At 38.9% G+C, this 17215-nt stretch overlaps 1 protein-coding gene across 1 annotated transcript; it reads right to left on the reverse strand.

Moving 5' to 3' along the window:
• Nucleotides 1–1727: 1727 nt before the first annotated feature.
• Nucleotides 1728–14023, reverse strand: trpv4 (transient receptor potential cation channel, subfamily V, member 4). The gene is made up of 16 exons (XM_062417219.1): nucleotides 13816–14023; nucleotides 12488–12927; nucleotides 11741–11898; nucleotides 10599–10751; nucleotides 9589–9729; nucleotides 7824–8122; nucleotides 7532–7711; nucleotides 7162–7317; nucleotides 6332–6424; nucleotides 6131–6204; nucleotides 5625–5790; nucleotides 5479–5545; nucleotides 4184–4488; nucleotides 2789–2916; nucleotides 2213–2334; nucleotides 1728–2089 (listed from the first exon to the last, which is right to left on the reverse strand). The coding sequence occupies exons 1-16, from the start codon at nucleotides 13822–13824 to the stop codon at nucleotides 1989–1991; spliced, it is 2592 nt and encodes an 863-aa protein (XP_062273203.1). The 5' UTR covers nucleotides 13825–14023; the 3' UTR covers nucleotides 1728–1988.
• Nucleotides 14024–17215: the final 3192 nt, after the last annotated feature.

The raw sequence follows: 17215 nt of genomic DNA on the forward strand, positions 1-17215 counted from the left end.
GCTTGTGGTTTCATTAGGGAAGCAAAAGCCCATAATTACTGGCCAGGTGTTAGAGTGAGGTCAACCTGGGATCCACAGGGAAAAAAGGGTGCTCCATTCTACAAACTATAACCTATTATAATAATAACAGTTAGCATTGATAATGTCATATTTACAGCTATAATTACAACAAATATTTCTGCCCTACACTAACAGTGGGAATAGGCACAGCCAATGCTTTAGTCTTTCTCTTCTGGGACGTCTACATGCAATAAAGCAGACGAATCTAGACCTCTGCAGCCATCAGCAGGCCACAGAAGGAACTGCAAATGATCATTTACATAAAAATACTAAATTGAACGCAGAGCAGTGAGAGGACACATTTGCTAAAAACAAAAATGGAAACAGATATTATATTATCAGATTTTTTTTTAAATTCTCTAAAAAATAAAACCGTTTTCCAAATGAAACAGTTCCTCCTTTTTAATGACATGTATCACTGATCTCTTTCCATAGAGCTGTTATCTAGTCAAATTAAAATCTTTCTGGCTGGTGGTCGTTAGTAGCACATGAAGTATCTCAAGAATGAAATAACTCATTCAATCAATCATTAAAGTATTTACTGGAAAACATCTTCAGAAAGGCACAGGATCAGAAAGACTGAATACAGCCTCCTTTATAAAATAAATTCAGTGTTTATTGTTCTGTGCAGCAATGTACAAACAATATAAAATTGCAAAGACATGTCTCCATAAAAGCAATGTAAACATAGTGAACAATGACCTGTGACCTTCGTCTGAAATTAATTTGTGAAAATGAATTGTACGCCCTATCTGCTCTTAATCAAACTGGCATGTAGCACAACAACACAAAAACATGCATATACACAATATTCTGTATAGGGCAAGGAGCCAATTGCAATGAAAACACTGCAGCAAATAGGGGGAAGTACATAATGGCAAGGCCTCAGAGTTGATTATGCAAATATCCCAGCTGCAAAGGAACAATAACTCTGGAAATTCAAAGACAAACCATAACATGGGAGGCTATTGTTTGGCATTTGCATATTTGCTTGACAACTATAACCTGCTCATCATGCACATCTTGTTCAGAACAATGTCTTTGTATTCATACAATAACACACACATAAGAAACTGGCATAGTGCATTATTTCAGTTCAAAGAAAAGCTGTGCAGCCTGAGCTTGCAGTTTTGCAACTATTTCATTAATAAAATACAGAACATATACTGTCTAAAACAGATATATCCTGCTGTTTCTACCTTCATAGCTTGAATAAAAACATGTTTAATCAGCATATATAGTATACTATAAGCTTTATGGACACATCATATAGGGAACCCTTAAATATAAAGCAAGCACACATGAGCAGAGGTCTAAGTCTATACATATTTATTGCTGTCCTCTTGAAGAAATACCTCCCATTGTGATTACATTTGTAGATTGGTATTTGTTTTTATCAAAGCTTTGATTATACTGCTAATGCAATAATACAGTAATTATGCTTCTGCTTACTATGAGAATAGCCATGATTCAGTTTTCTCTAACACGATAATGAGGTTCGCAACACTGAAATGTTGTGACACTCTGAAATCCCTGAGTGATGAGCTTCTGACGTCTGAAAAGCCGAGGTATAGTATAATTTTACAGTAAATGTTATTTTTTATGCAAGTAAAAAACAAATTAATCTATTTCTTAATGTTACTTTTTCCATTTAAAAAAATCTCAGGATTAATATCTTCAAATCTATTTAGTGTTTTTCATATGGGTCATTCTTTAAGACATTGTACATCCAGTGTCTTTCTGTGTGCTCAGTCTTCCATCTGTCCAGCTGTAATATTTACTACACTTCCTCTGAACAAAAGGCACATGAGATCTGTGCAAATTAGTGCACTTATTGGCCAAATTGTCCCCAGCAGAGTGATCTCCCTGATGCTGATGGCTCTCTGCTGTCTCTTTGCAAGAAAGACAGCGCTAGTCCTCTGCAGGCCTCAGTGCCTGGGCGTCAACGGCTCCATCTCTAACACAAGATCACGAGGCCGCGGGCCCTTACTTAACTCCACCACCCGCGGGACCACTGTGGACCAGCGGTCTGGAGGGGGATAAAAAGAACATGGATTTTCTTTTATCTGTATGAATGAGTAAGTGCTGTCCACATGAATATATACTGTGGTTGTTTATGCATTTATTCATAAGAGCACAGCAAGAATCTCACCTCTCCTCAAGGCTCTGACGCTCTGCTGCAACCCGTTAACTTGACTGGTCTCATTCTTGCCTGGATCTTCGTTGATTATTGCCAGGTTTTGATTCCAGTGGCACCAGTTCACCTCATCCACCCTGACATAACATGACAATGTTGGTATGTTAGCAAAAAAATATGGTGTTGAGAATTTCTGCATTTGTTTTAATGTTTTTTCTTATGTATATAAATTGGCAATAAAAACTCCCTTTCATGTAATTTACATTTATTTCTGCTCCCACTTTTGGGAATTATTTACATCCAATTTAGTTGTCATTTCATCTTGAATTTTTAATCACTTTGTTCATCATCTTGGGCAGGTTTAATGGCACACTTGTCAACATTAGAGCTCATCAGTCTTCTGGCATACAGTGTATGGATGTGGTAATCATTATTTTGGCCTGACAAAGAACAAATAGATAGGATCTAAATACATGTGTGGTTTTTAGTTAGTGTCTGGAAGTTCACCTTGTCAACCGTGACACAACATGGCACCACTGGGATTGACATTTGACTTCACTGTGTAGCAGTGGTTAGAGTCATGCAAAATACCTGAAGCACCAGCGTCGGTCAGGTGTGCCATCACTGTTCTTCCCCACAGTCACCATTTCCCCAGCTCGAAAAGACTTGCGAAGGCAGACTGGAAAAGAGCGCTCAATGTCCAAGATGGTTGTTGCCCACTTGAATAAATATAATTTAAACATGTTTAATATGTTTATTTAAAGCAGCATTAATATTTTAGGTGGGGATACATGGGGACAAAACTCCATAACAAGCTAAAATGTATTATTATTATTTATGGCGTATTCATATTTTTATGTCAATTTGGTTAGAGTAGTCTCTAACCGATTAGACAGAGTAATCTGCAGAGTAACACTAGTATCAATTCTGGAATCATGTTTCTGGTTACTTAATTCAAATCCAACATTTGCTCTTCTTTCGGTTCTGTTTGGTCTCCATCAACTCCAGAAAAAAAACAACCTTTTTAGGTGCTAAACAATGCTACTGTGAGCAGTGAGAGTAAATAAAAAAAGTTATATTTCGGGACAGAAAGTGAAAACAATAAGCTGAAAGATGATAAAAGGTTCTGTAGAGTTGAGGGAATCTGAAGATTCAGGTGATAATTCTCTGTGGGCTTGTCACTACAAGTGGCATCTTTCACATTTAAACCTGTAGTGCTGAACTTTTGTCTCCCCCTTCTGGCAGTGAGAGTGAATAGTAGGTACCTGGATGTAAATACAGTTCTATGAGTGCATGCATGAGCATCTTTGTTGCTGCTGCTGCTGCTGTAAAACAGCATACATTTTTTGAGTGTCATTGGCTTAAGTCTCTCTCGAAAGTCTCTGGTGTGCATACTCAATGAGCGTCCTTCCATTCTGGCAATCCAATCATTGCTGGTTGACTTAAATGCAACACTATCTGTGTGCCAGTGCAGGAATATCGCCACAGACACCAGATTAAAAACTCTGTTATACAGAGAGATTTACCTGGCGGTGATAGGCAGCATTGTGTAAACTCAGTTGGCAAGGACTTGAATGTAGAAGAGATTCATTTATATATAAAAGCCCTACACCCCAGTTTTAACATAGCAATTTAGGCAATGGTTTAGGTAAAAATATTGACTAGTGCAGCTTTAAAGGGTTGGTTCACCCAAATTATGATAAACACAAACTGACAGTTTCATAATGAGATTTGATGGTTGAATATTCAAATTATTTTTTTCAAAACTGTAAACACCACAAATGAAATTTGTTTTCATGACTTGGGGTTTAAAATTACATTTACCAAGACCTGGCCAAATTAAACCAAAACTATCTGCATGGCTAGATACCACAAGAGATAACAAGACAGCCCATCAGCCTTTTTAGCCATTAGATTATATTTAATGCTGACATTTAAGATTGAACAAACACTACCCACCACAATTATTAAACAATCCCAGCTCACCTGAAGCTTCCAGATCTTCTTGCTCTCCTTCGACACCTGTCCCACCGTCTCCCCCATCAAAGCGATCAACATGTTGAGTAGTAGCACAAAGGTGAGGATGATATAAGTAACTAACAGGATAAGGAAAACTGCAGGATACTGTGCGCTGTGGATCATGTCCAGCTCTCCCATCCCTATAGTCAGCTTGAAGAGGTCCAGCAAGAAAGTACTGAAGGTGTCTGGGTCCCTGCAATTGGGGTAGGTGGGGCAGTCCCCATCACACACTGAGTCCGGAAGAGGACACACGGTGAGCAGGGACACCAGGGCTGTGGGGTGAAAACCGGGGCACAGGTTATGTATGTAACTCTATACTGAGAAAGCAATCAATACTACTCTCATATCTGTCTGTTGAATGCAAGGTTACGGCTCGGAGATGGTCAGATCAGTGGAAGCGGGGGAAAAAGCTAGCCTAGCTCAGAGATAGTCACTGTGCCCAGCCAAGAAATAGTCTAGTACATCAATTTTTGTACAAATTGTTAATATGTTTATTAGTGGGCTTTAGAGATGGTTTTAAGCAATTCTTTACCTTTGTACAGAGCCAAGGAGCAAATAGGCAGTTAGCTTAGCTTAGCATGAACATTAGAAACAGGAGGAATTACTCCACACTTAGACAGTTAGCTTAGCTTATTTTACCATGCCCTCTCATAGTTAGACCATTAGCTTAACTTAGCATAAAGATTGGAAACTGGAGGAATTACTATATTTATGCTTAGCTACTTAACTTATTTTGGCATGCTCTTTAATTGTTTTACGACCCTATTTTACAACACAACTTCACAACCCAGACAAACGCCATTTATAGAATACTAGCTAAAATAGCAGAAATTTTAAAAAACATTTAATTTTTCTCAACATAGATCATCTAGATACAGTGTTCTTGCTACATATGAATTCAATAAAACAGTGCAGTTTAGATTTTGACCTAAGGTCCGGTTCCTGACACATGTGTGCAGCTGCATACTTCTTTAAACCATAATGGTGAATTGAGTCCAGTTCCAGTGCGCATACATGTGATTAAATCCCATGGCATCAAAATCTCACTCCAGCCAGGTACCCAAAGCTGGCAACCCTGTTACACCTAGCTTATTAACATCAAGATTGGGAAAAAAGAGAAACCAGTCTCCTGTCTGCAGTTTCTTTTTTAGAGGACAGACATTAAAGTGAGTGAGTATCCCTTCGTTAATCTAACTCTCAGCATTATCCCTACAAGTAATGTTGACATACAACAGTACATTTAAATGACCATAATCGCTTACCTGATGCATATCCAATCATGAAGAGCACATACACCAGTAGAAATCTAAAAAGATCTTTGAAAAGAATCTGAGAACCAAAAACAAGAATATTAGCGTTAAGATGCACGGATGGTGATATTTGAGGTGTTACTGTTAATTTTCTTCACCTTCTGTATCATGATGCTGTAGGTGCCAGTGAGCTTCAGACCTCTGGTGAAGTAAAGGGTGTTCATCCATCCGAGGACAAGTGCAAACACCATCACAGCCACATAGGCCTTAATGCCAGACAGGTAGAGAGCAGCTGTGACTATGATGAGTACAGAGTAAATGAAGCTGGAAAGGACAGATAAAAAGTTTGTCAAGGAAACAGCTCCAATGCTAAGGCAGGAAGATGTGATTGCCAGCATTTGGCATTTTAAGAGAAATTACACATTATAGCCTTGTTGCTCTGAATTTAAATCAACAAAGTTCAGAGAGGTGCTCAACATTTTCTGCTCTATGTTTAGATCATGGGTTTAATTAAAGATGTAAACCATTTAACATACCAGTGAGGAGGCTGGGGAATTAATTAGATCACTCAATTAAGAGGATACAAAATTTGCCTCGGGTAAAAGTCAGAGAGCTACAGCAGAGGTGAGGCAGGGGGGAGCGAGGACAGAGGATGCAGACTTACTACAGCAGTTGAAAGGATCCATCAATAAATAAAGACTTCACCCCGGGGCACTTCTTCAGGAAGAGGTCCTTAATCTGCAAAGTGCAGAAGAAACATTTCCATAAAGGTGACAACACAGTCATTACAGATTGGAGTTTGATGCAAGAGCCTGGGAGAGACGGCAGCAAGCAACCAGCGAGGCACCAGAGCCTGTTGACTCACATTGGTGAGGAGGAAGAAGATTCCTGATGCTAATGTGATGATCTCTCCAGACATCCGCAGGTAGTCTGTGGATGTTTTGTAGGGGTATGGGGGCTGGACAGAAGGAAGCAGAGATTTGTGGATGACAATCAGTTCAGTTTAATTTACAGCTGAAACTATTAGTTTATAATCGATTCCTCAAACAACAGACAATTAATCAGGTTTCTCCAGATGAGAAATGAATTGTTTAGGCATTTTTCAAGCAGAGATGTCAACTGCTGATTCCAGCTTCTCAGATATAAGGGATTTTCTGCTTTACTGTGTTTTATATTATCTTAAATTGAGTATCTTCTGACAAAAATACATATAAGGAGGTTACTTGGGAAATTGCGATGGGCATTTTTCATCATTTTCTGACATTTGCTTGATGAAGTAAGAAAATAATTGACAGGTTAATCGTAATTGAAGATGAGTTGCAACCCTAATTCAGTTCATTTGGATCAGTTCAGCAGCAAAACACAATATATACACAATATACGTCATGTTCAACATAGTATACGGGTAGATAAGAAGAAAAATGGTAAAGAAATTGGTGCAAATTCAGAAAACAGAATGTGCATATAGTATTTAGCAATCTAATCTACAGGACATTTAGCCTACATAACTCTGATAATATATATGCCAAATAAGCAGAATGATGGCAAATACCCACTATGCTAAAGAAATATGTTGATGTGATGTCTTGACAGTTCAGTCCAACATGGGCACATCCAACTCTTTCACATGAATCACTAATCAGTTCCCATGCAATCTGTCTACACTGTGGACATTTTCAGTAGTTTCACACCCACCGTTCCCTCTGGATGGTAATAAGCCACGAGGGTGAAGATGATCATGGTGATGAGGTAGGAAACCACGCTGATGTAAAAGGTGACAGCACCGAACTTCTGCCATTTGGCCCTCAACAGCTCATTAATGGGCTCCACTGCCAACATCTCATGGCGGTTCTGACACCAGGATGAGAAACATGACACAGTTACAATGTAAAAAAACTCTCTTACGCCACTTGGGGTTTTTATGCACACATACACTATTTGCATGTTTATGTTTTGTTTGATGTTTTCTGTTTTTATACCCTGATCTTGAAAGAAACATTTCATTTCAGCTGAACTTTTTATAGCTGCTATGATACATAAATTTGAACAATGGTGTCTTATTCACCTCGTTGCGACTGTTGTAGACAAGGATCTCCAGCACAGAAGGTTCCTCTCCACAGGTGTCCAGTGAAGACAGGTCATAGAGGGAGGAGTACACCGGTCCGTAAGCCCAGTCTTTAAACTTGCGTGACAGATGACGTACTTCCTCATCTTTGATCTCACGTCGAATAATGTGCTGAAAAACCTGGAAGAATAAAGAGAGGCTGATTAATATTATGGTATGTAGAAATGAAATTATGAATACTTCTTTTATTGTATTGATGTAAATTTCTTCTTATTTTCATCATTTTCCCTACCCCTATCTTGCCCAGCTTGGCCGCCATCATGAGAGGTGACATGCCATCATTATTGAACACTGTCTCCAGGCTGCAGTCTGGGTATAGCTTGGCGCTCTTGATTAGCAGCAGGTCATACATCTTTGTGAGGAAGCGGGTGTTGTCCTTGGTGTTGTCCGCGATGTGCACCAGGGCATGCAGCACTGTGTTTCCGCGGGAATCCTGGCGCCGCAGGTCGGCCTTCTTGTGTGGATTCTCAGTCAGGTAGTGCACTATGTCAGGCTGGTTCGTGCATGCAGCCAGAGAGAGAGGCAGCTCACCTGGGAAAACAGAGGCAGCACTCACTTCATTCAGAATTCACAGGAGATTAAGAAAACTGTATTTCAGATTAAAAATAAGCAAATCAACAGGAGGGTTAATTAAGAACTGTAGCTGGCTTCTGTATGTTTTTTGCAAAGCATACTAAGCATGGATCAAAGATCTGACTTAAATCCCCGCTATGAAAACAGCACAATTAGCAGTTGTTTGAGGGAGGGGCGCAATGGGGCCAGAGTGCCAAAAGCAGCTGCTGAAAATGAGCCGTTGCCATGGGTGACAGATTACTTTGTCACCTCACATAGAAACGCTCCTCTTCATGGATTTGCACGGGTGCATGCAGAGTGTTAGCGTGAGTCTAAATCCCATTAGCCATCAGCCCTGCCAGGTTCCTGTTCACCTCACTGCAAAGCTCCGCAGCAAATTACTCACACTGTGCCCGGACACGCTGGGATTTGGGAATGACAACCGTGCTAAGTGCAAATAGAAATCATCTCTTCTGTGATGAGTGAGGAGTATAACGCATGAATGTAATCAAATAGGCAATTCTTAAAATTGGGTTGGGTAAAAAATTAGTCTAAACTAGTCCGTAACATTTCATTTCTACCTTTCTTTCAGTGTTGGAGAGCTATATTAAAATCAATTATATTTGGAGAGGTTTAAAATGACACACTGTTATAAATAAAATGAAAAAAAAAACTCTGGATACTGTATTCAATAGTGATGAAGGAGGCAGGGATTTAACATACACCAGCAGAGGGCAATGTTGAGTTAAGTTTACGGACTCTGATATATTTACCCTCTTGGTCTTCCAGGTTTGTGAAGTCCTGCCCATGAGCACAGGATGTTTACTTTACTTCACTGCAGAACACAGACACCTTTCACTGGATGTCCCTCTTCGAAGTATGACATAATGCCTGTCTTTTTATGTGTTTTTGGAGCACTGTTAATGACGGTTTCTCGTACGACACTTCAAGAAACTTTTGAGTGTTAGGTGGAGTTCACCATTGGACCGCAGCAGTGTCCTGACTGCCTCTGCCCAGCCCAAACCTGCCACGCTAAAAAGAGAGAGGGTGGGGTCTAATGTCAATTCATTTTACCATGGCAACCAATGTTCTTCTGCCAGGAAAGTATAACATTTATTAACTATCTTATCTTGGCAGCTGCTGTAGTATTCATCACAAAACTTTTATGTCAATTCAGTTGCATAAAAGCCTGGATAACCACTTATGAGTAAAACAGAAACTCAGAGCCAGTGGGGAAATTGAAAAAGTGACCAATGATGTCACAGAAGCCACAGACACACCACATCATTATTGCTCTGTGAGGCAGAAAATACAGATTTCCAGACCCTACTCGTCTGCTGTGTTTTATCACCGATATGGTTAGGGTTTGAAGTATACTAAAAATAGAAATGCCAAAGCACAATGAACTTTCCAAACTAGATTTATGTGCTGACAAAGGTCATTACCAAAGTAGAAGTAGCCCCCCTCATCCCTGGGCTGGAAGAAGCGTCCTCTTGCTTGGGCGTGAACATCAGCTCCCTTCTCCACCAGCAGCTCCACATACTGCTTACAGCGTCGCTCTATAGCAATATGGAGCGCCGTCTGACCTGACAACAAAGAAAAACAATTAATATAGAGACTTTTTTACTAGTAGTACTATTTAAAACTTCTTTCTGTGCTGAAAAATATCAGCAGAATCACTTTTGTTTGCCAAGAACTGATTACTTTACTGAGGGGTTTGGAGTTAAATACTGTAAACAGTCAAACTGTAATCAAAAGGGAAACAGTCACATGAGAGAAGAGTCTGCAGGATTGTTTTTCTCTGACAAACTTTTGTCAATAAGAACTTAAATGAGGGGGTAATAAATACCTGCCCTGACGAGTTAGGCTAACATTTATGTGCAGGTTGTTTCTATAAGGTCAAAACCCACAGATGCACTTAAACATTTTTATGTTGTCACATAAAACCCTCACTTTTTTTAATTTTTTTTAAATAAGCACAATAAGCAAACTTATTTTCAAGCTACAGAGAACTTCTGAAAAGTGGAGAGACTTAGTAACTATGAGCAACTCAGATAGAAAAACAGAACAAACTAAAGGAAACGGCACATTTTGTGTTATAATGTTTTGTTTTGTTTTTAATTTTGCAAACCATATCTGTGTACAAGTTTTAATGTAAGGGGTGAAAACCAAACACATGAGGCCTGGATCCTCTCATTTACAGAGCTGTAAACAGTCACTGTGCACACACACATAATGTAATTTTCCCAATAATAGAGCCTCTCCCACCAACCTGGCAAACACGTTCAACAAAATGTATCTGCCAGCTTCAACTCAGTGGAAGAAGAATGGATCCCAATCTGGCATTAAAAGGTATTTAAAATTCAAATGTGGCCATGATTTCTTTAAAGAAACCCTTTAAATTCAAATGAGCTATATCTTACTGAAAGTCAGATTTATTGTGTTATTTTCATACCTCTGTAGTAGACATCCCTGAAGGGAGTATTGATAAACTCTCTGAGGTTTCCAGTCTTCTCTGCTATGTCCATCAGCAGCGGGATGGTGTCGTTTTGACCACCATAAAGGTTCAACAGGGCTTTAGGCAGACACGTCTTACCGGTGGAGAGCTCTGGTAGAAAGATAAGATAAAAAAGGGAATATTTACGGAGGATTACTCATGATTCATTGATGAATTTCTGCTGTATTACTTTAGATATATGAAAAATGAGTGAGAAAGAAAAAGTTTTGGGAAGTGCTGCATGCACATAATTCAGTGTTCATAGGAATAAACTATATAAAACAGGATTCAAGTCACATTTTCACTATTTATGGACTCTCAGTTCTTAAAAAGTCTGTCAGTCTCTCCAAGAGTTGAATGTTTGCTGTGATTTCTCTCTTCTCCCTGTTATAAGCCTGAAAAAACGTCTCAGAAACACACAGGAAGCTTTCCTTGGGCCTGCCCCCGGCGAGACAAAGACTGTGATATCACTCCACCTTTTCCCTTTCACATCCTTTGAGCCAAAAACAACAGAGACAGATGAGCAAAGCAATGCAAAAGGTCAAAGGTTTAGGAGTCAGAAGATAAAGTTTGGTAAAAGCAGAGTAGTGACTTAAGACTCAGAAATTTCATAGAAACCTTGAATGAGTGAGAAATGATTGTATGTTAACTACATCAGTAAACCTCACACACCCCCAACCTGGACAATTTCAAAAACTTGACTCTTTCAATGTACATGCAATATTAGTAATTTGGATATACTACTACTTCTGTTCAACTGGTATATTATCATTACTTTTACTATACTTTTACTATACTTGTACTACAGAATGTTACTTTTTTTTTTTTTTTACTACTACTGTTTGTTTTATTGTTTGTGTACTTATTATTTATTATTCTTTATTCTTTCTATTGATGCTCTTCTATTTTTACTATCCACTTTGCTGCAGCAATAATGTACATTTCTCCACTGTAGGGCTAATAAAAGAATATCTTATCTTATCTCAAAAGTGGCCCCCTTATACAAATATCCTCTTGTTCTCTGGATTTTCTGACTCTTGCTTTAGACAAGAAAATAGCAGTTCCCTTACAGATGTGACTTCTACCATTTCTAAACATACCTTTGAATTCCTCATCAGTTAACCTCTTTTCGTGACTTTGCAGGTACTCCAACAGGCCCTCGAGGGCCTCCGGGTCACCACGTGACACACAGTCAAAGAGAAGAGAGCGGTTGAATATTTTCATCACCTTTGGTGGGTCTGGACTTGGACCATTGTCACTGGAAATCTCAGTTTTACTAAGAAGACACAGAAACATGACATGATGTAGTCATAGTATCACCGATTCACTAAAAGATGTGGCCTTTTCACTTTTCATTGACAGAAAATAAGTAATTCACTCCCTGTAGAAGTTAATGGGTGATGCACAAACCCTCATTGAAGTGATCACCCACACAGTCGATAAATAGATCTCTGTGAATGTAGAACAGGTAGGGCAGCCAGGAAAGGGCAGTAGCCTAAATATTACCTCAACGGCTGCAGAGGAACCAACAGCATGCTCTCTGTTAGATCCTTGAAAGGGCTGAATAAAGGGCCCACAGTGTGTATGTGTGTGTGTGTGAACATGCTTCCTCGTGTGGCACACCTCTACAGACTGGCAGTTGTACAAGGTTTTCATTTTTATGACAACATTTTTCCAAACCAACCCTTTTGTCTCTGGAAAAAACATCCAGTCTAGGTTCACTACTGCTAAAAAGTGAACTAAAAGAAGTTTAAAGAAACACACAATTGTTAGAACCTGAAAGACACATGAATTAATCTCACACTGATTAGTGAGTACGGTTTAGAGATAGTGAGGCCACTTCTCACCCTCTTGGGAGCTTCTTCCTGCGTCGTTTCTGGTTACTGGTGTTCCTGTAGGTACCATAGTCAAAGAGTGAGTCCATGGGTGCTTTCTTTGGCCCTGGAACCACATTTGATTCATATATGGTAGATTCCAGTAGGTCCATGGGGTTGGAAATGCCCTTCTTGAAAGCACCCTGGAACTTCATCCGTAGGTTCTGCCTGCTGTCCGCAGGCTGGCCGGGCGGAACCAGCTCCTGACTGGTGTCCTGAGTTGCCGGGGAGCCATCCTCGCTCTCAAACAAGTCTGAGAGGTCAGACAGGGGGAACGCTCCATCGCCCTCAGGCTGAGCGGCCGCACCATCACCTGCATCTACAGAGAGAGCAGCTCTGGAAGAGGCAGAGCCAAGGGTGTCGGCCTTGGACAAGGCAAGGTGGCACCTTCTCAGGAGGGCAGCAGAGCGGCCCTGAAATAAACACAATATCATAAAAGGTTCTGAGTAAGCTGCATGGCATTTATGTAGTCAGGAAAGTCTTAGACAAATTGAAAAACAAGTCTTAATCTGTTCAAATTTAATAAGACAGCCACGATAGTGTGAAAAGGGAATGTTTCACTTGGTATATATTTCATAAACTGTCAGCTTAAAACACATGGCTTAAAGATCTTCTGCCATCTCAAGCATTTAGCATTTTCTTTCTGCTCCTAATAGGTGGATCCGATTTCTATAATTTGTATCCTTTTTTTCCCTCACCTGCATGTTTTTCTTTTTCTTTCTCAGCAAGCCAACTACTGTAAGATATCCTTAATAATGGTGGACATGATCACGAGGAAGGATTATATACAGAACAGATGAAGGTGGAAGGAGGATGTACAAATGAGAGCGAGAGATCCAGCAGTCGTAATTGCTGACAAGCCAATTTTACATATTGCAGTGTTGAACCATCAGGAAAGTGTGAAAAAAATATATTGACAGCTTGTTTACCCAGATTTAATGTTATTATGCTGTTAGTATAATTTTTAGAGAAGCTTTTCAGAAAGAAGCACATACACGCTTTTCTTCAGAAAACCGAGGTGGTAAGCCACCGGAATCCTGATGCATTCTTAAAAATAGCCAAACAAGCATTAGCATTTGTTTGTTATATTTTGTCTTTGATCAAGTGAAAAAACTGTAGGAAATCCTGAAAAATAAACAGTGATAAAGGTTTTTGTACACCGGTCAATGTGATAAGAACAAAGTGGCCACGATAATAAACCTATTTAACAAATGGGAAACACTTTTAAGGATATAATTAGCAAAGAGACCCGGGTAATTTCCACTTGAGAGTTTGACATTTGACATATAACCCTTCTGTACCTCATTCATCCCTTTTATCACAATGATGTGCCAAATTCCTCTTCAGGAGAAACTGGAAATGATGCTGAAGCATGTGGTCGCCTTAAAGAAACAAAAACAAACAGGTGACATACAGACAGAAAAAGAAAGAAGCAGGTCCTCTAAAACATAAAAAATGAACTTTGGTGTGTGAGGTTTGGGTACGGAAATCATAGCAAAGGACTGATGCCAAGAGCAATAACATGGCTGTGAGTTTGGTATTGGACAGAAAGACATGTTTTCTTCAAGAGTAAGGGTAACACCACCTGTCTGTTTAACACAGGACACATTCAAAAGGTAACAAATGCCCTACAGATTTACTTTTAACAACTAGCTGTGTATAATCTCACATTCGGCCTCTCTGCACACACAGACATACACTTTACAGTAGCTCATCACAGGATATGTTGCACAACATGTCATCCTCACATGTGTCCCTCCACAGATTCCTTTCCAATCACACGCCTTCTTGAGTTTGTTCATGACATTGACAACTTATCCAAACCAGACTGAGCTATGAAGGAGCAACATAAACAGGGGAGCTGAGGTCCCGCTAAGGGAAGAGGCATGACTCACAACCCTATCTGAAACACAGGATTATCATGCCTTTACACTTCACCGGGTATCTGACTGTTAAAAAGGCAGAGAAACAAAGAGAGTCTGCCCTTGTGAAACTATTATGAAAGATTCAGAACAGTGGATGGAGTTGTTTAATGGAAGTGTGCGAGGAAAGAGAGGTGTGCAATCAACCTGTCAGAGTGATAGATCAGGTTCATAAAATATCAACTAGTGGCTCGCACAATAAACACTTAATAGAAAAACTTATGGGAGAGTTTCTGAATGTGACTGAGTTTAATGTCCTCTCAGAGATGTGGGACTTCCTGCTCTGTCAGTGCTGATGTGACATTATACAGAGCTAGAGAGGCTGGAGACCCTGACTGGAGCCAAAAGGCTGCTGGAAATATAGGGAAGAAAATAGGGAGAAAAAACCAAAGCAAATATTTTATATTTCAAAAGATAATATATTTTAAGACTTTAAAGTTAAAATCTAGATTTATGTTGTTTGATAAAGAAAAAGAAACAGAGTATAACAAAGCATAATGTCATCTTGAAAATCAGATAAACCTAATGAATGTGTGAATAACAGTTTCAAACACTGAAAACAGTGTTAAAGTGCTTAATTACAGTTACATCAGAAATGTAAAAAAACAAAAAAAAACAACTTGAGAATTTTTTTTTCTTTCTGCTCCATGAAAGTTTAGGCTTCTTACTCATTATTTTTTTAACTAAAGTTAGTAAAGGAGGAAGAAACTTACAACAATTATAATTGATAAGAACTCATGAGAGACGTTACTTACCTTGATCTAATCAGCTGATCTTATTTCTTTCTTCTTATTTCTTTGTCTTACTTTTCATCAGTTTGTCCACAGTTTAAAAGAGCAGAAAGTTGAATTTTTTCTCGCCTTTGTGACCTCTTCAGGTTCAATGTGTCTCCTCCAGTCAGATTAACTAAAACGATAGAGTCCGTCTGAAGCAGTGTGTGACCATGGTGAAGTCCACCAGAACAACGGATGCTTTCACACCGATTCTGGCATGGGTGGGGCCAAGCTGCCTCCACCTTAAATTTACAGAGCTACAACCAACGCGGAAGTGCAGCAGCACTACTACTACTGACCGCTAGGGGCGCTGCAAAGAGTCCGAGTCTGCAATAAAGGCACATTTACAACAAGGTGACTTTTAGGTAATGTCTCAGTTATTCCTGGAAAAAATAAAGGCGGGTTTGTACAGTTTACAGTGTACCACGACATCATGTTACAGTTAGTTAGTTTCTCTTCTACTTATTAATGTGTTGGTGTTCATTAAAAAAAGATTGCTCTATTATTTAACAATAGAAGGGTCTTAGTGTGTTTGGCAGGTCACATTAGGCATTTGCTTTGAATGTGAATTTAATTATAGTCAAAGTTCAACTTACAAGGTCTATTTCGTAGCTGTACTGGAGCTCTCCATCATAACACATGATCTTCTTCATGGAGGTGGAGTTTGCTTATGGCATTGTAGATGTTGACATTTCAGGTTTCTGCCCATTTTTGTTGGCTTCAAAGTTGAGATTGTAAATGTATTCTTGAGTTTTTTTTCCCAGTAAGCACCTTGTAGGTGCATGTCGCTTGATGCAGTATTTCACAAATACTGGCTCAAGTCTTTGTAGTAAAAGTCTCAATTCATAATTTGACTTTAGAAATACTACGTCCTACATAGTATCAGCAAAATACCATAAAAACACAAAACAGCAAAATGGACCCTTTTAGTGTTACATTATAACTGGACAGTTATTATGGCTTATGTAAGCAGCTTTGTAGGTTGGTTGAATTGGAGCTGATTTTCCAGTTGTATATAATTGAGTAGATTCATCTGTGATATGATACACAATTAGATGATGAACTATATTATTTATTAGATGTCAATCCCTATAACAAGTTTGTCAACAATCCAAAAAATGTAAATGTATTGTAGTGAACTGTAAAATATTTTCATATTGAAATGTGATGGAGTAGAAGTATAAAGTAACAGAAAAAGGAAATGCTTGTGTTAAGTACAAATACATCAAAATGTACAGTATTACAATAGCCTATCTGAGTAAATGCACTTAATTACTTTCCAACACTGCCAGTTTGTTACTTTGATCTGTCCTGTAGTATAAAAAACACTGTGGAAACATGTAGAGATGCACAAGTAGTAAAAGAAAGAAATTCAAGATGGAAAGAAAGGAAAAACACTAAAACACATGAAGCGTTACACAGATTTTTTTTTTTATTGCAAATTATGTTACACATAAGTTGAAAATGTTGGATTTGTTATTTTACACTGCAACATAGTTTCAGACATATCAGTGCATGCAATCCGAACAGTATCATGTAGCCAAAGGCCATCAACATAACATCTATTCATGCTAGATATTTTGTCAAAATATCATGTGACATCTAGCCTAGCTCAGCATCTGAAATTTCCCATTTATCTAAACACCATACACACAAGGCAAAAAGTTGTGATGTGACGCTTTATGTTCTCTCAACAATCAGGTTTCAAGAAAATACACATTCAGTTTTATGTAAGCACCTGAGAGGAGAGTGGACTGAAAAACACATTGCTTTGGAAGAGAAGCAAATATACATATGCAACACCTGCATAGCATGGAAGTAACTCACTTCGAGTACAGATAGACCAGACCTACAGTGATAATTAGGATATTATCACATCTGGCCTGCCTGGTGTGCACAAGGAGACGTGTAAAAAATATATAGGGCAAAAGGAGGAACAGCTGGCATGGTTGCTTAAATGCTCTTTACCTCCTGCATAAGGCAAAAATAAATGTGCAATATTAAAT

This window comes from Scomber scombrus, chromosome 4 (assembly GCF_963691925.1).
Source record: "Scomber scombrus chromosome 4, fScoSco1.1, whole genome shotgun sequence".
NCBI lineage: Eukaryota > Metazoa > Chordata > Actinopteri > Scombriformes > Scombridae > Scomber > Scomber scombrus.